The sequence below is a fragment of the Trachymyrmex septentrionalis genome, unplaced genomic scaffold (assembly GCF_001594115.1).
Source record: "Trachymyrmex septentrionalis isolate Tsep2-gDNA-1 unplaced genomic scaffold, Tsep1.0 scaffold31, whole genome shotgun sequence".
NCBI classification, from domain to species: Eukaryota; Metazoa; Arthropoda; class Insecta; order Hymenoptera; family Formicidae; genus Trachymyrmex; species Trachymyrmex septentrionalis.
Genome location: NW_017305474.1, coordinates 1,744,441 through 1,767,618, shown reverse-complemented (window position 1 = coordinate 1,767,618; position 23,178 = coordinate 1,744,441). Strand labels below are relative to the sequence as shown.

Here is a 23,178-nt window from a genome sequence, read left to right as displayed (position 1 = left end):
ACTATCAGTTTAGTGATTTACCATAGCTAGAAACATACAATTTTTATTTTTGTCATTAATTTAAGTAGAACGCTCAAACTCGATGATAACACTGAAAAAAAAGAAGTGTTTAATTTTAAGATATTATTCTTAAAATCGTTTCCATTTTTTAAACACTTAAAGATGTTTTTTAGTTTTAAACTTTTTAAATAGATAAAACACTACGTGTTTGGATTTAAAACGTATAGTGTTTTAATCCAAACACGTAATGTTTTCTATTGAAAAAGTTTGAAAAACTGAAACATCTTTAAATATTTAAGAAATAGGGACAAGAATAAAACACATTTCTTTTTACAGTGAATACTGCAAAAGTTCTAGCATTCCAGCAATCAGTCATACATAATTATTTGGTTTAACAAAATTATTTTCAGACCCGTATCTATATTTTTAAATATTTTAGCAAAAATCGTTCTTTCTGTGTGTCTGTGACACCTTTGTTCATCACATTATAAATTAAATATTTATATAAAAATTAACTCATTCCATTGAGGCTGAATTTTCTATATAATTAGTGTGAGATTCTTTTTTTTTTTCTTTTTAAGATATGTATATGATATTGATACCAATCGTAATAAAATAAACAATACTTTAATCTGTGAATGAAACACGTATGAATGTTAATGCATATAAGTCGAGATCTGCATATATTGATGAAATTCGAGATTGTGATTTTGTTTTTCTACTCTGCTGAGCAGTAATGCAAATATTTCGAGCAACTTTCCCAAGATACTGTCCCCTCATGATCCTTCATGTCTCGGTTTCTTCTCTTTGTCGCGTTAATTTCTCCAAATCACGGATGCACATCCCACCTTCGATTTCTCGTCGATGATGACAAGTATCGGAAAGCTGAATCTCTTGTATTCACTTTCCATATTCTCTTCCTCCGCCCCCCCCCTCCTCTCACTTTTTATCTCTATTGTTTGAAATTATAATCGACCTACAACGTGCTGTCAAATCTTTTTTCTCCTCGCTGTTATTATCTTGATCTCTGGTATACAGCAAACGCACGCTGAATCCGTCGCAGGAGTGCGAAAAATTCAAATGGAATGTAAATCATTCTGATTTTTCGTGTCGCTATCGCAGCTACGCGATCTGCGAGAGTCAGTCACTTTCTTCCTGCGGATGCGTCTCGCGTGAAATGGCCTGTTGTTTATGCGCCGGAAAGGCTAACAAACCGGCCGGACCGCGTGTAAATTAGGACCCGTTGGGTCCGTCACGTTAACTCTAAAACGCGAAATTTTACGGCGCCCCGTTCAACAATTTCATATTTGCAATTCAATCTGCGAGAAACTTTTAATTTGATACAATTTGAAGTAAAGCTCTCGTAAAACTATATTTTTTTCAGCCCAAATAAAATTACGTGTGTAATACTTTTTATTTAATAAAATGTTGTTATAGCAAATGTTATATAAGTTTAATTGTATAATATAATATATTTATATAATTGTATAATATAGTTTTACAAGATTCTTGGAAAAGTAAAAAAAGGAAATTTATGTCTTCAAACGCAATGTATTTTTTTTTATCTCCAATTGCGACGCAACACAATATTGATAACATATCTGAATGATTTAATTTATTACTTTCTCCTGATTGGTACTACAGATTGCACTTAAATTTTTAAGATTATATCGTACAAAGATTAAAAAGTATTCTACACTGCAGAATAATCTCGAATTATAAGCTAATACATTATAGCTGTATATATTTTTAGAAAGTAATATGCGAACTACATTTCTCGAGCATCTGAATATATCACCGTGCAAATGACATTGTTTGATTTTGATATGATTCGGGAAACGTGATTTAGTCTGCGTCTGTATGACACATTGAAAGCATATTGTGATATGTTATCAGAGAGAGACTGATTTTATGAATAAAAATACATATGGCTTTATTTCAACATTTTGAAATCATTTGTGAATTTAATTATTTTTCAAATATCCAAGAATTATAGATTTTAACTAAACGTATTAATTTTTTATTAAACATAATTTTATCAAAAGTTAAAGGAAGACTCATTAAAAATTAATAGAAGACATAGAAAAAAAAATTCTGGAAAAAACGATTTTACTAAATACTATTTCAAAATTAAATTACTATTTAAAAATTTAGGTACACAATACAAATCTGAAAATAATTTTATTAGAATCAAAATAATTATGTTAGGAAACTAAAACATAACGAACAATGCTGAAAAAAATTTTGACATTCTAGCAATTAGTTTGAGTATCCTACTAATGTTTAATTATTTTTATATAGTTTAAAATTTATTTTTAAATCTATATATATCTAATTAAATTTTTATATATTTTAGCAAAACTATTTTTTTATTTTTTATATAATTTTATTTTTTTAATAAGTGTTCAATCACGATAATCATAATAATAATTAATTAAAATAATTTCATAGCATTTATTAATATATAATACTCAGTAATTTAATTAAAATATTTTTATCAAAACATAATACCTTGATACATTCTAAAAATAAATTAATAAGATATTTCTCTTGGTTTAAATAAGTGTTTTACCTTGTTGTGATGTGTTCCTCAGTATTTAATCGATAAGTCGAAGCAAAAACACGTAACGGAAGAATACATTTCATAAAAGCAGGTATTGTTATCATAGATTTGTTAATGTCACATTGATTCTGGTCACGGCGTCGGCGATGGCGAAATACGTCGTGAGAACTAGGTGAACCTTAAAACCGTGTTCTGCGTGTCACTTACGAGCAAGTTCTCTTTCTTTCAAGAAAACGGGTTCTCGGGACGTGCTAGAAGCGTGACCGCGGTTGCAGCGTGGAAAAAGAAAAAGAAAACGCTCATGTGGCGCAAGGATGTAATCACCGTTTTGTTGTGCACATAGAAATTGCAATTATTACATTTCCGGACGTCTTGCATTAACAAAACCCACGGGGTTGCCCGCAACTTCCGACAAAATTGTGCGAATCTCGGTAATTTACAATTTTTTACGCTATATTTTAGTATAACTTTTGTTTAATGTTGTATAATTCACAGAGATTTATATATGGCTATCACTTCGTTGATAGAAATTTCATGCATTTTGAGTAATTACTCGACAGTTGTATAAACTCCACCTAGTAAATGATTGTGAGAAGTAAATCTACTCAAGATTCTAACAACATTTAACGCTTTGCTTGCACTTAGTGTACACAACAGATGCGCAAAATCTAAACTCATTCACTGGATGACACATTGAAAGCATGGAACAGGACATAATAAATGAACTACGCAGTATTTAAATTAATAATAATTTATTATTATAATATTAGACAGTAATTGAGCAAGTGTCTATACACATTTTATCCGGGAAAACTGCTTCAGCAACTAAATCTCTTTATCAAGTTTTTATCCGTTTCCAATATTTCTATTTTGTTATACTGTTAAATTAAAAAAAAAAATTATTAACTTTTAATACATATATCTATTTAAATAATGTTACAGTAAGTAAATATTTACTTAATAAAAAATGATAGTTAAATTAATGGCTTTTGTACCAAATAAATATGTCTTTACATTTACAAGTAAATATTTACTTAGAAGCAATTTAAACATATATTTATTAAAATTTAGTTTTTTCTCAATGTAATGAGAATATAGTAATACTAGGTAGTAACTGGATAAATGTGTTTAAAAAACTGCATACAAGGGTTTTTAAACTGACGTTTTCGGACTTACTGATTTATTATTTGGTGCTGAGTTAATAACTACGATAATCGCATCCACAGTAATTACAAGCCCCGAGAGAAGAGGAGAAATTATGAAAATAATTGTTGCAACTTTCATTCGCGCTTTTAAGCGTAACACTTTGTATACGCGGCTTAGATTGCTCACGGAGATTCAGGTTTAAAATTCAGGTTTCTGTCCACATCTAACGCGCGTTTATTTCGCGACCTTTCAAGCGCAATTGACCCGCATAGCTACTATTCCCGCCTCTATTTTATCCCCGTCTGCCCCTCCGTTTCTCTGATTCGGCCGGCTTTTACAATGCCGCGGAAACGCGAGCGCGGCTTTCGCGCGTGCCAGATTTCCAACATCCTCCTCTCTTGTGACGCAAAATCGCGCTTACAGCTGTAATGGACTGCACGTAAAATCAACTAGGTAAAATCAACTGTGTATAAAGTAACGCAGACTCTCTATTACATTGATTCTAAAACGCAGCCACTTCCAACTTATGTATAATATTTTGCGAGGGAAAATAAAACTGTAAATCAATTTTTTTTTTATCGTAAATCAATTTAATTATAAACAATGAAAAATATATACAAATGTTTAATTTATGTTTTCTTTAGTCTAATACGGATTTATTTGTGGTTGGGGTTTTAATACATAAAAGTACATGAAGGTACATTTAAGTATAGTTCAGAAGATGAAAGTACACATCAACATATGATAATCATCGAAAGAGAAAATTAATTTTTTAAGAGATGTGAGTGTTTAGTTTGATAAAAAAACGTATAGAAAATTTTGCACAGGTTAATTCCACCTGTATGGATGAAATAGTACATTATGTGCACTATTCACTATCTCTTGACTTCATATACTAAAAACATAGATTTGCCATTGCAATGATTTATATATCTAGTGTCTTTAGATTATACGCATTTGGCGCACTGCTGTTTCGTGCAAAATATTAAACACAGAAAAATATCATACTTAATCGCTAAGAAAAGTGATTATTCCATTTATTTTCCTCGTTTTAAATATATAATAACGGTTATCTTTAGCAACGAATAATAATATAGATCTGGATAATAATATAGATACTTATTACAAATTTTAGAAAAATTTATTATTACATACTTAAAATAAGAACTTATTTTTTTTTAAGACTTACAAAATTGATCGAAGAAGCGACTTTATGTAATAATATAATATTATAAATATCAAATTTATTTTAATTTAATAATCTTGATTGAAGTATTAAACTTCAGAATATATTTTGAATAAATTTGATGCTTTTGACAAACTTACGATAAAAAAAATTAACTTGCAGATATGTAAACTTTTGAAATACCTGAAACAAGTTTAATTAGTACTTGAGTACAGTATGTATCTTTCTGTTTCTACAGAAAAATACATACATTAGATATATAAATTAATGCAATGGCAAATCTATGTTTTTAGTACATAAAGTCAAGATACCGCGGATAGCAGTGGAAAGAAAAGAGTGAGGAAGGGAAGTACGAAAAATCGAGATGCAGAAATCGCCGGATGTTTATCCTCGCGAGATTTAAATCGCGCCACGCAATTTTTCGTCTCGCCGGAAACGCGACGATAAATAACGAAGACGGCGGGTGGCTGATAGCGCAATTGCCCGTTCGTTTTCATTTACCCGTCTAAATAAATAGTATCTGAATGATATCTCTTTCAGCGCGACTTTCACGCAGTTGTTGTTGAAAAAGGAATTCAGTATCACATTCGCGATGATATCTCGCGGGATCCCTCGACTCGTGTGGCGCGTAATTATTTCTAACGATGCAAATGAGAGAGCATTTCTCTCAAGCGTTAATATATATTATCACGTTTTTTGCAACTAATACATTTTTTTTTTTTTTTTTGCGGAACGATTAATAATGGATTTTATTGCAAGGTGCAGCTTCGCATTCGTCAGGCATTCGTAATTGCAATTCGCGCTGCTGCGTCCGTAAATTACAAACACGATCGCACGGAGAAACCAAGTCAGAGTCCGTCGTGGAAGTAGAGGTCTTGATCAAGTCGACGGATGAGAGAAAAAGTTCCGGAGTCGTCGGAGCGTAAAAAGTGGCCTCTTCGTCTTCGATCTTTTAATTGCAGAACCGCCTTCCAATATAAAAGTTAATTTCTTCGCAGATCTTTAACGCTCACTCGCGATTGCTTAAGAAAAATTTTAAGAATTTTAAATTTCTATACGAAAACGAACTTTTTTCAAACGTCGACCCTTAGTGGTGAGATTTTTTTCTTCACTGAGAAAAAAAATTCTTCATTTGACATCAAGTTGTTTCGACATCAAAATGACAAATAACGTTGTCTTTAATTTGCTGGTGATAACATTTGAAACAAACCTGAATAGCAACATATATTAAAGAAACACTGAAATGTTAATTGCACTTTATTAAACCAAAAACCTTCAAAAAATTTTTATCTGTTGATGAATTGAAGACAAGTGTATTTGGTCATTTGGTGACCATTTTGAATATTAATTATTATTTTTGATCTTTAATAAAATATAACTAACACTCCACAGAGTTTTTTTTTTAAATATACGTTACTAATGAATTGACACAACCACAAAAAACCAAATGTTTTTCTCATTCTGTATATATGAACAACTTATAATACCCAAAAGTCAATAATCTTAAAGATCAAGACACAGTTTCTTTTTAATGTTTCCAACGACCAAAATGACGAAGAATTTCTATCTGGCGAGTTAACGCAAAATTGAAAACGATGTGTTCCCTGTTGGAAACGTTTGCGCCTGAAGGATTAACAAATGTTGGAATTACGCAATTGGCGTAATCATTGATTGCGACACGTAAAAGGTTTTGCCTTGTTTAGTCCGTTTCCTTGGAGTTATCGACTCTACTTTCTCTCGACTGCGTAAAAAATTATTATATTCCGCAATATCCGTTAGTTATGACACGTGCAGGCGCACGGTTGCTTACGTTATTTCTTGTGTTTAGTTCATAAACGTTTATTGATATATAGGTGCGACCAAGTTTACGGAATATACTTATTATTATCTCATATATTCTGAACTACGCATGACTATATGCGATTCATGTGCGTGTGTGTATGCGCATAATTATAATTATGATCCGAAATGTTAGATATTCCATCTTAAGTTAGTCATCGTTGATCCGTAAAGTTACTAAATTAATGCCCATATTTATTAATGTAGATTAATTTCAATCTTATACTTCAACTTAATTTTTATCTTTTTCTAGTTCTAAAAATTAGAAAAAAATAAGGATTAAACTAAAATTACAGTCAATCTACATGTACAATTAAAATTGAATTGTACATCAATTTTTCATATTTTATGGGCAAACTTGTTTTCGTCCTGAAGTTTTAAAGTTCAGCATCTCATTCCTCGCTATTAACGCAACATGATTGTCTTTTTGTATAAAGTTTGTATGAAGTGGAACGATTGGTCGGTTTTGAAAAAAACAATTTAATTCGTAAGGGATAACGACGTATAGATTTTAATTGATGAGACACACAGTTTTAAGAGCAGAGAATCGTTTGTGAAATCTGACGAGTTACGTCGAGGTCGAGGTGGTATTTTGATTTCTCATTGTATCATGTAACGTGACGTTATAACAAATGTGAGCACACAGCGAGCGACGTTTAACGATTGCGAGAAGGGAATCACGGTGGTGTTGTGCAAATAACGTGGGCGATTTACGTGGGTCGATCCTTCGATCCGAAACGGCCTGGTACGAGCCTCTCGACTAGAATAAAGAAATCGAAATTCGAGTTTTTCTCACGGCACTCGCTTTCACGTTCGCAAAGTCGAAAACGCGAAAGCGCGAGATTTGTCCTTAGAAGAAAAAGAAAAATAGAACTGCCCCATATTTAATTCTTCGTCAGTAACATGAATTTTAATTCTTCCCGTCAGCAATAAATTTTCGAGGAACAGCAAATTTTTGATTGTACCAAATTATATAAAAATTCGAAAAAAATTCTGATATATTTATCAATGCTTTTAATAATGAGTTTTTTACCATCGTAGAAAGTGTTGGGTTATATTTTACTTAAAACTTTCATTTCTTACACTATAAAAAAGGGTCTGTTAATAGCTAATGTTGAGTGAAATAATTTCAATTAAACATAACCAAAAATTAACGTAACAATAATTTTATTTTTCTAAATATTTAGTAAATATTGTCAAACGTAATAAAGCAATCGTTTAGTAATGATTATTAAATATTTAGAAAAATAAAATTATTTTTTAGTTATAACTAAACATTGGATTGAATTTGTTTCACTCAGCATTTGGTAGTTATAGCATCCGACTTTTTTTCCAGTATAATTGTTGTGTATTCACACTCTACAGTCTTAAAGGATACTTTATTTTAATATTTTATTTAATAGTATTTTACTTACTTTTTAACAGATTTAAATTTGTCAACCAAAATGCATGCTTAAAATATCGATAGTGTCTTAAAGATCTCAATTGCTGAGGGAGAGTCAAAGAGACGGTTGATCGACTCTATATACCCATTTTTATCAATGTAGATCGATTTTAATCTCCGTTCAAATAACTCTTCAGCTTTTTTCAATTCGTAAAACTAGATAAACATGAAAAGTAAGTTGAACCGAGATTAAAGTTAATCTACAGTGGTGAAAACGAGCATTAATCGATTACGCGAATTGGAAAGCGCGTCTTGATAAAGATAATTAGCGGCACTTTGACGTTTCAGTCGACAAGCTAAAATGCAAGATCAAAGAAAAAAAACAGAGAAAGAGGATTTATTTATAGAATTTTCGAGGTCAGCGCGACGAAGTGCGCGATCCATCGAGATCGACGTATGATTTGGCTTACGATCGCAAAGATAGAAAGACGGGAAGACGCGTCGACGCGCACGAGAGAGAGAGAGAGAGAGAGAGATGATCGCGTGGGAAGGCGATCGGAATCGCGGTGGATCCTTATAGGTCGGGGAAACGAGGACGTGGTGCTCGCTTCGTGCGGCTGGCTTTGCCAGTGTGAGGTTCTGTGAAAGGGTGAGCGCTAATTGCGAAAATTAGCAGGTAGCCCGGCCGGCGCTCGCCGATGGGTATTCGTCGTATTCGTTAACGCGAGGTCTTAGAGGCGGCCTTAATTGTTCGCTCGGCTGGATGCTCAAATCAACCCACGTCTCTGCTCTAGAGAGACGGTAGAAAATCTCATTGACGCTCAAATGGGAAAACCTAATCAAGACAGCGAATAAATCTCTGCTGCGTAGACTCAACGGCAATCATGGAGTCGGCGTGGTGGCGTGACGTTTGTGCATTCCTTCGAAGACACGCGTGGAAAATTGAATTCTTACGCGTCCGTGCGGAAAGTTAATCGGGATGACGAATGAAATCGTAGGAATTGCGAATTCGGTATGAATCCGTGGGAATTAGGAAGTGCAGATATATATGCCGGTGATGACCCCGTTGAATTCTTTTCGAGATGAAAAGCGTGGAAAGTCTTGCAGATGCTTGAATGTGAAATTAATCGAACTAGGCGCGAGATGGTCGCACAGGATCGTTCTATTGAATGAAATCTTAATTGAAAAACGTGAACTCGTATAAATTTAAAATGCGTCTAAGTATTTCTATGATAATTAAAAAACGTGATTTATCTTTGACATATGTAGGGAAATTGTTAATTTCCATACGATTGAACAGTTAATTGAGATAAATTGTCAATTATAATGAAATTGCAGATTTGATACAAATTGACAATAATGAAAATACAATAATCAACAATGATGTTAAGCAATTTAACTAAAAAAATGTATTAAATTTGAATCACATTTAGTTTATTATTTATTTAGTAAATACCTTAATATAAAGGTTGTTTACTTCGAGACTAAGCAGAAATGGAGTGATTTATATTTTGATATATATGAAAGTTAAAAATATACGAAATGTTATTCGATTCAAGGGATTGGGTTACCATTGTTCCTTTAATATTTAACAGTGTAGGGACAATCATATTTACGTGGGCAGTTTGATAAGTCAATGACTTTTTAAAAAGAGAGTGTGAAAAATAAGTCGAATTTTCAAAAAAAAAAAAAATTATAAAATTATCGACTTATTAAAGACAGAGGAATATTTTACTCTTAAATAGAATAATTTTTAATCTAGAATAAAATGATCGGTTTTTCGTGTCAAATACTATAATATTTATTTTAAACGTAAGAATACATAAACTTAAATTTATATATTACTTTCATCTCAAGACACATTAAATCAGTCTTATTTTCGAGGAAGGAGAATCGGAATTATTGATCTGATCTTAATATTGTTTTTACTTTTATAAAATTTTTACTGTTGATAAAATTAAGTACACCAAAAATCTTTTTTATCCTGTTATATCATGAATTCTTTCTGATAAAGTAGCTGAATCAATCGCGATTCCCATGGAGAATTTTAATATCCTTCGATCGAAAAATTACTCGTTATGAATTGAAAAGCGGGAAGTACGAGCTCGACGTAAAATTCAGACAATTGGAAAATCGCCCGCGCCGTGACGACACGAGGGAATTCTTTTAATTAATACTCAAGTGGCCGACATAGATTTAGGACGATTAGGAAACCGTCATGATCGTTCTTTCATTTTGACAAAAACACGTGCATGCTTTCGTAGCCGGAAGCTACGTATGAATCGCAGAGAATCTAAGACCAGGTGTGATTACGTGAAGAGGACTATCGCGATTCAATTACGCTACCGCCGTCATCATGGTGGTGTCACATCGCGAGTCCAGCATCTCGTCGAACATACGGGCGATAATCGAGCAGCTGAACCTGAACCCGGTGGAGAGGCGACGGCTGATCGACAAGACTAGACAGGGCAGCAACGCGCGATGCAAGAGCTTCCCGGATGGGATAGTGGTGGAGTCTCAAGCACCGAAGATCAGCATCGGCGTTTACGGATGCAAAGATCGGAATACTGAATATGAGATACCTACTCCGATCAGCAAGACCGCGATCGCGGTGCGTAAGATCGAGATCGAGCGGTCGAGATCGAAGGCGGAGACACGGCAGAGACTTCCTCCTCAGAAGAAGGAAGCGCACATCGTGTGTCAGGTGAAGAAAGAAGCGCCCGCCGTGCCGGTGAAGAAAGAAGCACCTGCTACGCCGGTGAAGAGAGAATCGCGGATGGAACACGTAAACGAGGTAAAACAGATATCGATCGCGATCGATGCGATAGGATTTGCTTACTGGGCGCTCGTTGCCTCGGTCGCGAGAAGATGATTGCCATTTATCGCTAATTGTAATTTATTCTAAATTTAATATATCCAGCGGAGAGAGAAGCAGTAATTTATGCGCTTTATTTCTCTGCAATAGGCTTATTATCGACTACTTAAATGGATCGATAAATGTGATTGATAAATATACATATCTCACATATCGATATTTATATCTCTATATCTATAATATCTATTTATATTCTGGAACAAAAAATTTTGATCAGAAGCACTTTGTACTTAAAGTGTCACGTTAGTGATGTTAAAAACACATTTTTTTTTTATTAACATTATATCGCGCACGATCTTAATCGAAATTTTAATTAAGCAAGTCGATGTTATAACAAACACGTTCTGGATTTTGATGGCGAAATGCTTCGGTACTTTATTAAACGCAACGAAATCCCATTAATCGAATCCCTCGCGTGAACGAAAGGAGAACAAATTAATCGATCTTATGAAAACGCGGTAATGTAGCATTTAATTTGAGTTTTGTGAAAACTCAAGGGGCTCAAGAGCAAGTTTGAGTGCCAGCCGATAGTGTCGATCGGATGCTTCACCAAGGATACGACCTTTAACAAGGATACATCCCTTAATAAGAATACGTCCCTTAATAAAGATACATTTCTGAACAAAGATGCATCCCTTAATAAGGATACATTCTTTAACAAGGATATGTTTCTTAACAAGGATGCATCTCTTAATACGGATGCGTCTCTTAACAAGGATACATCTCTAAACAAGGATACGTCCCTTAACAAGGAAATCTCCTTTAAGAAGGATATGTTCCTTAACAAGGATACGTATTCCTTTAATAAGGAAGCGTCCCTTAATAAGGATACATCCTTTAACAAGGATGAAAGTCGAGTGACGACAACGCCAATACCAACGAAGATCCAACCAAAAAGTCAACGGGCGATCAAGGGAGAGCATGTAGCTCGAATCGACGTCGGCACGATCGAGGTAATTGATCGTACGTTGATAAATAGGCGGGATCTCTTCCGCGATAAACGCGATTGTGTTTTAACGACGTAACTATTAAACGCGAATTAATAAATGAATAATCATGTAATCAGTCTGTGTACGACTCTGTAAGGATAAGGTTGCGGACGCATCAACGATGTCAATCAGACCATTGTACAAGATCGAGGATCGTCTCAGATTGAGGCAATTAGATACTACGGTGACTGTCAGGATCCACCAAACTACGAGGGAACCGACGAAGGAACAGTCTCGCGTCGAAGACGCGATCGAGGTAACCGATCGATCGATAGTGACTAAAAGTTACTTCAAATATTAGATTCGTAAGGAAAATCTAATTGAACGTCTTACACGTTTATTTGATCACGACATCGATTTATATTTTTTAAGGAAACATTCGTAGTCTAAGGTTCTTCGAAATGTTGCCGAGATTTTTATTAATTTAACAATTAATATTAAGATCAACTGTGACAGGAGATACATATATTTTATATACATACAACATTTCGAAGAACCTTAGATCACGAATGTTTCCTTAAAAATTGTAACGCTTAGATAAGCCATGTTGTATTAAGTTACCCCTTATAAGATAACTTAACATAACATGGTTCACGTAAGCATTACAATTTTCACTCAGTCATGCTATGCAAATTTTAAATAGAAAACTTTCTTGACATTAATTTAAAATATTAGACGTTTTCAACATATACATGCGTGCAGTGAAGATTTTACTACCCTAAGTAATTACCTAAAGTAATTACCTACAAACAGCAAAAAGGTCATATTGGATATTAAGCTGTATTGAGGGCATCTATCTTATATTGTATTATTAATCTTTAGTACACATAATCATGTCCTGCATATTTCTTTTCTTTGAAATACACCAAGTAATTAATTATAACATTTATATACAATTTTTTTTAATGCATCATCTTACAAATACTTTCTAAAGATGTCAAAGTATATGTATGAATCATTTAATAACTTTCATATACTTTTAACAATTATAAAAAATTAACTCGAGACTGAAGTGTAATAAACTGTTGTGAAAATCGTTGTGTGTATTACGGATTAATATAATATATATATGTATATTTTAAATAATATTTTATATTAATTAATTAATATACTAATTTATATTAAAATTATTTAAACTGAATTAAGTGCTCTCTGATAAAGGATCGTGTGCCGCAAACACTCTGAGATATTTACACGTCCAACTTCGTGTTTGGCGTACAAATGACTTTTAACGGATTGAAGATTGACCACATTCGTTGCTCCATTCGTGCATTATTATCGTCTCTTATGCCTACACCCACGTGACGATTTAAAGATCGCGTGAATCGCGCAATCGTCGGCGCAATTACACATCGGTTAAAGAGACGAACGATCCAAGCTCATTTGCATCATCCTTTCTCCTCTCTCTCTCTCTCGTTATCCTCTTCTTTCTCGCGTTGTGCGCGATAGATCTCCTTCTCTCCTTCGGAAAATGACTTTAGTACCGAAAGCAGGCGGCGACGCACCTGCGACCGGTTTCCGAAGTCGATCGCGGTTAAGTGGCCGCACCACACACTCGACGACTCGGCTCGCACGGTGGTCAATACCGTTAGAGAACGACCAGGCGACGTGCTCGCTTTACCTGGTTCACCTGTTGAGAATTATCGGCGCCGTTACCGGCGCCGAGAATCACGTTATGTCCGCGCGGGATCTCTTTTCACATTCATGCAAATTAATTAGCAAATCGAAAACAATCTCGCATTTGAGACTGTTTAAGCTCACGATCAGAGATCTTATTTTTGATGAAATTTGCCAGGTGACATTTTTGGCACACGCGCTTCTTTGAGTGCTTCTTGTATTAATTTTATTGATAACGAACAAAGAAATATTTGTTATAATTTGTTAGATGTGTTTTCTTTTAGAGCGGAGACTCCAGAAATACTTATTATTGATTTTAATTCATTGATATCAGCTTAGACCATTAATACTACATTTAAAAGAGATTACATATGTAGATTACTGATATAAATTAAATACAGAAATGTACTTAAAAAAGAGGAGGTTGGAATATGTGTCTTTCGACGTTCTTGAAAAAAAAAAATAGATCTGTAAGGTTTTTTTAATTAATATCATTTGTAATATCAATCCTATCAACTTCTTAAATTAATTTCGACGGTTGATAAGGAAATACTCGTCGCAATTTGTAACGCGTATTTTCTTGGAGATTCTAGAAATACTGTTCACTATTTTATTAATTTTAATTAATCAATACTATTATTTTAGAGATAAGTTAAGCAGGGATAGCAATTTATGAAAATTTTAATTTTTTACGAACTTTATTTTTTCCTTTTCCCTTTTATACGCGAACTTTCGACAATCAAAACAAGAAGTCGCGAAATGAGATTCGTTAGCAGTGCGTTATATGAGTTTAATCTGATTAACTAAATAATGAAAGAAATCTTTGTTTTTTTTTTTAATATAGATTACGAGATCGAAAGACACGGTTGATCGGATTGTTCCGGTAGCCAAGGAAGATTTACGTAAGTCTCATAGAATATTACTCACGGTTTCGTTGCTTCGCAACACGCTAAATTGTTCAGATAATTGCGATTTACACTATCTAGTTGGAATCCAAGCTTGTACATGAAAATGTAAGGAAACGTTAGATTAAAGAGACGTAGAAAAACATGAGAGAAAGTTAACTAAAAAGTATTTCACACCAATGATGCCATTGAACTCAAATTCATAACCAGTCATTTTTTAAACAATACAAAATGATTTATAATAATTTATTCTTTAGTAAATATGCTTTACTTTGTACGTCTTAAAAATATGTTTGGAATCAACAATTACTATCACATTGACAATATAGATTACATCTAGATATTATATTTTATAAATTCTGCAATATATTTATGTTAAATTGCCATACTTTGCGCGATATAATAATTTTAATAAATGCAATTTTTTCCCGCTTATAACAGCGCAACTAGAAAGCGCGAGCTTGAGCCACACTGCAGCGCATCACCGGATCTCCGTGCGTCCAAAGAATCGGCGTCCACCGCGTCGCACGATGACGACGACATCGCCCAACAATGCCGCACCCAGTTCGCCATCGATACCACCGACCATCGCTGAGGACACCTTGGACAGTTTGGAGCAACAAGAGCAACAACAGCAGCAACTGCTCCAATCGACTAGCAATGCGCCGTCACCAACGGAACCATCTAGGACTATTGGCGTGACTAGGAAGTCGTCGAGCCGACTGTCCCGCAATTCCGACATCTTTGAAGAGTTGGAGTCAAAGCTGCCGCGAAAACCAAGCGCAACATCGTTATCGCCAGATAGTCTGGACGCTACAACGGCGTCGCGAAGCAGCGCCGAGATAAACAGCACTGCTACCGAGGAACAGCAGGCAGAAGTCAGATGGATACCAGTCGCCAGGAGGCCATCCAACCGGATATCCAAGGGTTCCGACGTGTTTGAGGAACTGGAAGCAAAACTACCGCGTAGAAGATCTTCGTCAAATCGATTGTCCAAGTCGCCCGACAGTCTGGATTCATCTCCCGGCTGTTGGTTCTCCAAATCCACCGAAGACGGCTTCGACAAACTGATGGAGTACGAACAGACCGTAAAACCAGTGGCTTCGGTCAGAAGACAACTGTTGAATCCAATCTCGAAATCCACTGATCGCGTTTCTAAATCATCAGACAGTTTGGAAGCGATCGAACCGCTGGCCAGCGATGATTCGATGGAGCGACGACGAAGCAGTTTCGACTTCCGAGCGCGTAGAAGTTCGAAGGCGATGTCTAAATCGTCGGAGAGCTTTGACCTGCTTGAACAGAGCGACTGCACCGGCGACGAAATCAGCCAAGAACTGCAGAAGAGAAGCAGCGTGTCCGACATCAATTTATCGCGCGGAAGAAGATTATCGAAGAGCATATCCAAATCGTCCGAGAACTTTGAGAGAATCGATATGAATGACATGAAGGACGACGTCGAGGCAGAATTGATATTGGATGACGCGCCAAAGGTGGGCGGTAGACGATCAAGCAAGAGAATGTCCTCGGAGAGTTCGGATAATTTGGACGTGGAGGATAGGCTAGAGAACAGGAGGGTCAGAAGAACGCCTAAAAGAATACCGAGTACCAGTATAGTGGATATGGTAGTTTCTGGAGATGACCACGAGGGAGAGAAGCGACCGACTCCTACCAGAAAACCATCGAGACTCCAGAAATCCTCTGAAAGCTCAGAACTGGGTAGCACGGATACTCTGGATTCGGAGAGGAGGAACAAATCATCGGAGAGCACCGAGACGTTGGATAGTCTGGAGAAAGACTTGGAGCAGGATAGGAAAGAAGAGGAGATTACAGATAGCGTGATAGATAGGCGTGAAAAAAATGTAAGATTTTATGAAAGACAGGAAAATAATATACATTAACCCTCAATTACAGCTATAAAAACTACATCTAAGTTCTAAAGCATCCTGTTTGAAGTACAGTTCAAGTGAAATCTTCCGTCTTACGGTGATTGATAGGAGAAGATTTATAGTCTTTTTATCTACAATTTAGAATTTCTAGAATAGCACTAATCGTAAAAACATGTACAATCATTAAAAAATTTTCGCTTCGTTCAAATGACTCGTTACAGTAGTCGAGGATTAAAGTATTTTTCTAGTTTTTCTTCTTATCTGAGAAGAAATTACGGCAATTAAATGAATAAATTTTCTTAGTATTAACTTATTTTTTTATCAGGCTTCAAGATAATAACAAAATTTACAATAAATGTTAAATTATACAAATATTACATAATAAATGTAAGTTAAACAGCTTTTCTAACCGTATTCTCCAAATATTTTCTTAATTCTTTTCTCGATGATATAGAGAATTAATTTTTAATAATTTTTCAGGATTCGTGGTCTAGCAGAAACGTACCAGCAACCGATTCCGATCAAACGTCGATGGGAGACGATACCGAAGACTCCAAATCGCTCATTTCTGCCGACAATAAATACTACTGGCGTCAATCTTCTGAGCCAGTATCTAAGGAGAACTTAGGTATCCAACAGTTGTTGGCCATCACAATAATGACCAGAGTGACGGACAACGGAAATAATCAACGAGGCTCCATCATTTATCCGAAGAAGAAGCAAATGAGCACATCGCAGCCGTCGTCGCCGGTGGCGAAGCAAGAAGACACGAAGATGCTTTTCGACAATCTGCTAGTGAGCAATAAGAACGATGAGGACCTGCAAAACATGCTTAACGGAAACATATCGGAGGTGTCCACCGACACCAAGAGCTTCAAGGAAAAGCTGATCATGTTCGAGAAACTCGGAAAATGAACGCGATCAAACGATATGGAACCATTGTTCACGATTCTTTTTTCGATTAACGGATCGCTTTGTTATAACAACCGATGCTTAATGCAAGAAGAGAAAACACGGGAAATGCGAGAAAAGATAAACGATCTCGTTTAGCGCTTGGTAAATACGCATGTTGTAGACTAGTATTCTCCCTATTGGAGCTATTTGGATTATGAATGGAGTAAAAAAACGAAAGAAATCAAGAATTAAATTTGCAAATAATTATTTTTCATAGACAATTTTTTTTATCGTCCACAGAACTGTGGATACGAAATAAAAAAATCAACGAGTAATCATATATATATATACGAGTAAAAGTATTCAATTGCGACATATTCTTTTAAATATACATACATATATAAAATATATATATCTAGAGAAAGTAAAAATTGTTGAGGTACCAAAATGAATGTTTGGTATTTAAATTATTTCTAAATAATTTGTTCATATATTTGTATATTAATTAATCAAAATGTAATCACGACAGCGCGGTCTAATTTTGGAAATCAAAAAAACTTTCAGTTCACGTTGATAATTGGCTGTGCTTCGTCGTTGATGCATTTATTAGGGAAATCAGTCCCACCTGCAACATCTTTCAATTTTCACATTTGTGGTTTTTTTTTTATACGACTGAGAAACTCCAACATTTGAGATTATACCATCACGGAAACGCATTCGCGAATGCGTACATCCTCATAGGGAGCTTTATTTCGCTCGCAGATAGTTGTACAGTAGTTGTAGCAAAGATGTGATCCTTTCGACGTGATGCATTTATAAATACCGTATATCATCCCGTATCGTGTAAATACGAAAGGAATAGCAAAGTTGTGCATTATCATTTTAATGATTTTGAAGAAAAAGAAATATATAAATATATGTTTGGCACACATTATAGTATTAACATTGATAAATGTAGAAGAAACGCGAAATGTAAGCTAACGTAATACGACGGTTTAAAAAATGTTACGTGTGCAATTGTATATTTTTGACGCTCTCGAAAAATCTGTTTATTCTATACAAGAAACGTATTAATCTCCCACACGAATTGTCCACAGACTGCCTACATGTGTAATGCGTAATCGAATTATGTTAAAATGAGCCTACAATTCCTCGTCGATGAAACATATCACTAAGTGATATTGATACCCTTGTCTCGATTTAATTAACTGCCTATAAAAAATTGTTAAAAGAAGGATAATCTGGATGTATAAGGAGGAAAATTGTGAAATTGTCGATAGTCGGCGGTAGCATGTGATTACCCAATTTTTCTTGCTGATCCAGAATGCGTTGAAAAGGCTGTATAGAGCATATCGTCTTACCCTCTTCGAATTTCGCAAGGAAGAAATGATTTTTTGTAGCCTTTCAAGTGCCTTACCGAATCAATTGAGAAACTGAAATATAGGAAATGCGGGAAATATCAACCCCCTCCCCCCCATTTAGTTATTGAGATAATGGACGTACGTTTCGAATCCCGCAAGATGCAAAGATTGTCTCTTAAGAGTAAAACAGAGAAAACTGGATTTAACCACCACGTTACTGTAATATTATATATAATAATATACAGAATAACAAGAGAAATTCTACACACAGACATACATACACGCGCGCATTTACACTCAACAGATTTTCTTTCCATTGATGTAAATAAAGCTGCCATCGCAAATTACGGTTCGACAACAGAATTCCTTTCTCTTTTTTTATTACATGCACATCCCACAATATTCACGCCATTTCCGTGGTGCGTCCTTAAAAAATTACAAAATCACCGACTTAAGTGTATAATGCGGAACATTAGGACATCGTCTATACGTACGTGTGGATAATCGAATCCCAAAAAAGATGTGAATTCTTTTTTTTTTCTCTTATCGGTACTCGTATGTACACGGCGTTACAAATATTTTAACATGCTCTTTCATACCTTTTCATTCTTTCTCATGCTTTCTCATTCCCTCTTCGATACTCGTGCAATTCATGTGTTAAGACATTTGTGACGCTATGTGTACTAAGTAATACAAAGTACATCTCAATCAGATTTTTTTACGTCAGTCATGACGTTACATCACGTACGATTTTATATATTTTTAGATCACATAGAAACGCTTCGTGTACGTACAAAAAGAGGAATGTAACAGCGAGTTTTTTTTTTTTAACACGTTGGCAATGAATTCGCGCGTAACAATGTGGTCTTTGTGGTTTCACGACAGGATAAGATTCTAGATAATTACTTTATCTAGACTACTAGCGAATCAAGTTCAATATTATGCAACTTCTCGGATGCAAGGACGAATTATTGATCGCGATCATAATCGTTGTAATTTGCGTACAGTATAGTGGCACATTTCAGCGGAAACATTTTAATACATTTATCATTCTTGTGTCACACACAAAGTACTGAATTTACTAAAGTTATTATTATTTAAATGATATATATTCATGTATTGTATTTAATTAGGTTGATCAAGGAATTTTTTCGCCTTTTTTATTAATATATTGTGGACCGATGATATGCGAGTTTTAATGGTCAGTAAAATATATAACATGTCAATGGGATATAACGATTTCGAACGATCCACGATTTATTAATATAAGAGCGATTGAATTTTTTTATCAAACCAACACATGACTAGGCTCCGTTGACAATGATAATGGATAAAATACATTGATCTTATTTCATCTTTAACAGAGTACAAATTTTGATACTAGGTATCGATAAAAAGGTACGACAACCGTCTTGAAATCTCTGTGGAAATCTCTATCGCCTAAATGCTAAACGGTAATGACTGCTATAGCTAATCTGGAAACAAAAACGTAATATTGGGTCCCAACCGGTGGACAGATATTCATTGAAATAAAAAAGATCACTAGCTACATTATTAATCGCGATTGCATTGGAAATACTTGCGAAAGATGGATTTTTTATTTCAAAATTATTTCTTATCGATTCTTGCAACTCGATGCTCGCATCTCGCGGTCCACCGAAAGAGCTTAAGTGCCTGACATTCACATTGTATGTGCGACTAATCGCGCAATTTTCATTTTACTATACAAATCCACGAGTTTACAGTTCATCGTGCTTGTCGGCGGTCTCCGCTGTGTTAGGATTGCAGAGCGCCGGCGTGGAGAACTCCATGGCATACTCGCAGCGATTCGGTTCCGTTACGGACATGAGCTTATTTTCCGTTCCGCATGACAAAGTGACAATTGTGGAACGCGCCGGGCCGTTCCAACAGGTGAGACCTCGATCGTACTTCATCTTAATGTATTTGGCATCGGTCGGTCCGACCCATTCGTTCCAGTGACCAAGATTGACGCTACTACCACCGGATTTGGACCTCTGGGTTGCCATGGCGTACAAACACAATTTGTAAATGTACTCCAAGTCCGCGTACTCGAAGCACTCGCTGTCAAGCGACGCGAACACTTCTTCAGGCCCGTAATCACGGCCTAGCTTCTCCTCCAACTGTCTAATCTCTGACTGCAACTCGTTGATAGCCTTCTCTGCCTCCTGGAAACGTTCGCGAGCACTGGTAGCTTCATCGATGAGTGCCTGTGTCTCCTCGTCATACTGAATTTCTGGTTCTGGTGATTCCTTCTCGTGTTCCTCCTCGGGTACCTCCTCTCCCTCTTCATCAGGAATCTCTCCTTCCTTCTCGTGATCCAAGTCATCCGTAGGCTGATGCTCGTTTATCTCTCCTCTATCCTTTGCCGCTTTGAATATACCTGCAATTACGTAACAAAATTGATAGTATACAGACTGTAGAAAAAAAGATAGTGAGCTTAGATGTTATCTACCTTGTTCCAACATCAAGAAAGGCTTGATGTTTGCCCAAGCGTTATCTGTAAACTCTTGTAGAGTGACTTCCTTCTTATCGCCAAGGAAATACAACGCTTCTTCCTCTGACACGGCACCATCCCTGTTCTTATCAAATGTAGCCCTGGTTTGCAGCTCCGCTAATGTTACTGTACCGCTGGAATCTGAATCCAGTATTTTGAAATAATCTTCCACTTCAGAAACAGTCAAGTCCTCGTCTTCCTCTTCCTCCTCCCCAACGGCTTCTTCAGTTGTCGGTTGTTCTGTTTCGGCGGGTTTGTACTTCTCAAGCGCTATGCTCTCCAATTCCTCAGCTTGTTTCTTCAACAGCTCTTTTTCCTTCTTGATCAACTCCGCTTCCATATAATCCGTTCTCAGCTTGGCCAAACGTGACTGGTGCTCCGTTTTGATGGTCTTACCTCTGGCCACTAGCTCTACACGCAGCTTGTTACCCTCTCGTGCTAATTGCTCCACTTTTTGTTGCACCAAACGGGCTTCCCGGCCCAGCTCGTTGCAGTTGTTGATGCACTCTACTCTGGACGCGTACTCATCACTCGTGTCGCAGCAATCGCACACGCCGTCGTTCACCCGCGAGGACGGTATGTAGGCGGGCTTGTGACCGGCGTTGTCGCAGTAGAAGACACCGTTGGTACACGCCGCTGTCCCGGGTTCATCACTACCGTCCCCACAGTCGCAATAGTCATCATTCACCCGGGTGAACGATATCAGCCGACTGCCGTCGAGACACTCGAAATCGCGATCCGGCCGGTACAATGAGTTCTTCGCCACCGGTATACCACGTATCTGCAGCACTCCCGAGCCGGCTACGTGGCCCGGCGTGTACGTGGCCAGGAGCAGGCTCGTCGATGCCGCGAGCGCCAGAAATCGCGACGCCCGATGACCATCCATTCTCTGGCTCACGAGTCGGAAGTCTCTTCGCAGGTCTCGTTCACGTCAATTCACCTGGACTCGCCCTCGTTACTCGTCAGATTCACAGATGTTGCAGGAGGAACCGTTCTTTTGAAATTCGAGTACAAACGCGACACGACTGCCATACGGCACACTCGGCAATCATAATGTAAGAATACAAAGGGTACGGTCAACGCGATGCTACAAAGACTTTGAAGTATTTTTTAATTGGTCAGTTTGTAAAATTCTTTCTTCTAATTGGTCCATCGTATGTTTCAAGGCATTTGTAGCGAGGCTTTGACCAGTCAATGGGCGAGTTCAAGACGACAAAGTGGTTAGGCACGCTTGCCGAACGAATGAGCATGATTGGTTCGTATTTGTAGATCCAACCAATCATGTTTAATTACTCGACAAGCAGACTAGCCGCTTTGCCGACTTGAATGCTCGCCCAATGTGTATCATTGCGCATCATGGCGATAGCAATACTGGAAACAACCCATCATCTCAACCAAATTTTCGCCACAATACACCTTCCTGCGTATAATAGCGTTGGCATATTGGAATAGCCAATCAAATTTTCGTTACAATTCACTCTCCTACTGCGCATCCTCGAAGGTTATTGGCCTAGTTTCCACCAAGGCACCGACGAGATGCTATTAAAGACTGTCAACTCTGGGTAAATTTTCGGCGGTATAAATACGGGCATTATTCATCTTAGCACCGACGAGATACTATTAAAGACCGACATCCTTACGGGAGTTCGCGTCCTCATAAATATTGAAGTAATTAAGAGTTAAAAACTGAAAACATTGTACTAATTTTGTGATTTATTAGTTTAGTAGACGCATTTATGCATTTAGAATACTGCTCGATTTTTCTTTAAAATTGTAATTTCAGTATTATTGTCAAAGTTTGATTATCAACAGAGATGATAACGGCAGAGAAGAAATTGAAATTTTTCTGCAATATATAAGATATTATAGCTTTACAAGTATGCATACTTATTTATGAAACATTTATGTAATAAAAAATCATGAATTTAATAATATATGAGCCAAATATTTATGTTAATAATACCAAATATATATCAATTGTCAATAATGTCAGCATTCTTCAATTACCTCCGGGCCCT

The 23,178-nt window shown here is 36.2% G+C and overlaps 2 protein-coding genes across 9 annotated transcripts in view; one reads left to right on the top strand and one right to left on the bottom strand.

Annotated features, from left to right (window-relative positions):
* Nucleotides 1-17,559, top strand: part of LOC108749707 — a 98,734-nt gene extending 81,175 nt beyond the window's left edge. For 5 of the 8 annotated variants that reach the window (XM_018488607.1, XM_018488605.1, XM_018488604.1 and 2 more), the window contains 3 exons: nt 14,444-14,501; nt 14,946-16,363; nt 16,871-17,559. In XM_018488607.1, coding sequence (XP_018344109.1) covers nt 14,444-14,501; nt 14,946-16,363; nt 16,871-17,305 — 1,911 coding nt within the window. In that variant the 3' untranslated portion in view covers nt 17,306-17,559. Of the gene's footprint in view, nt 1-10,382; nt 10,913-11,490; nt 11,947-12,079; nt 12,239-14,443; nt 14,502-14,945; nt 16,364-16,870 lie in introns of all 8 variants that reach the window. The other 3 variants (XM_018488602.1, XM_018488601.1, XM_018488603.1) reach the window with 1 other exon arrangement.
* Nucleotides 17,560-17,714: 155 nt separating this feature from the next.
* Nucleotides 17,715-22,200, bottom strand: LOC108749726 (glucosidase 2 subunit beta). Its single transcript, XM_018488648.1, has 2 exons — nt 21,119-22,200; nt 17,715-21,046 (listed from the first exon to the last, which is right to left on the bottom strand). The coding sequence occupies exons 1-2, from the start codon at nt 22,044-22,046 to the stop codon at nt 20,385-20,387; spliced, it is 1,590 nt and encodes a 529-aa protein (XP_018344150.1). The 5' UTR covers nt 22,047-22,200; the 3' UTR covers nt 17,715-20,384.
* Between the last annotated feature and the right edge of the window lie 978 nt (nt 22,201-23,178).

Bases quoted from the DNA above. Each gene is read 5' to 3' on its own strand.
- LOC108749726 (XM_018488648.1), bottom strand. From the start codon at position 22,046: ATGGATGGTCATCGGGCGTCGCGATTTCTGGCGCTCGCGGCATCGACG. The intron at 21,047-21,118 runs GTAGATAACATC...ACGTAATTGCAG, and splicing joins TTTCTTGATGTTGGAACAAG to GTATATTCAAAGCGGCAAAG.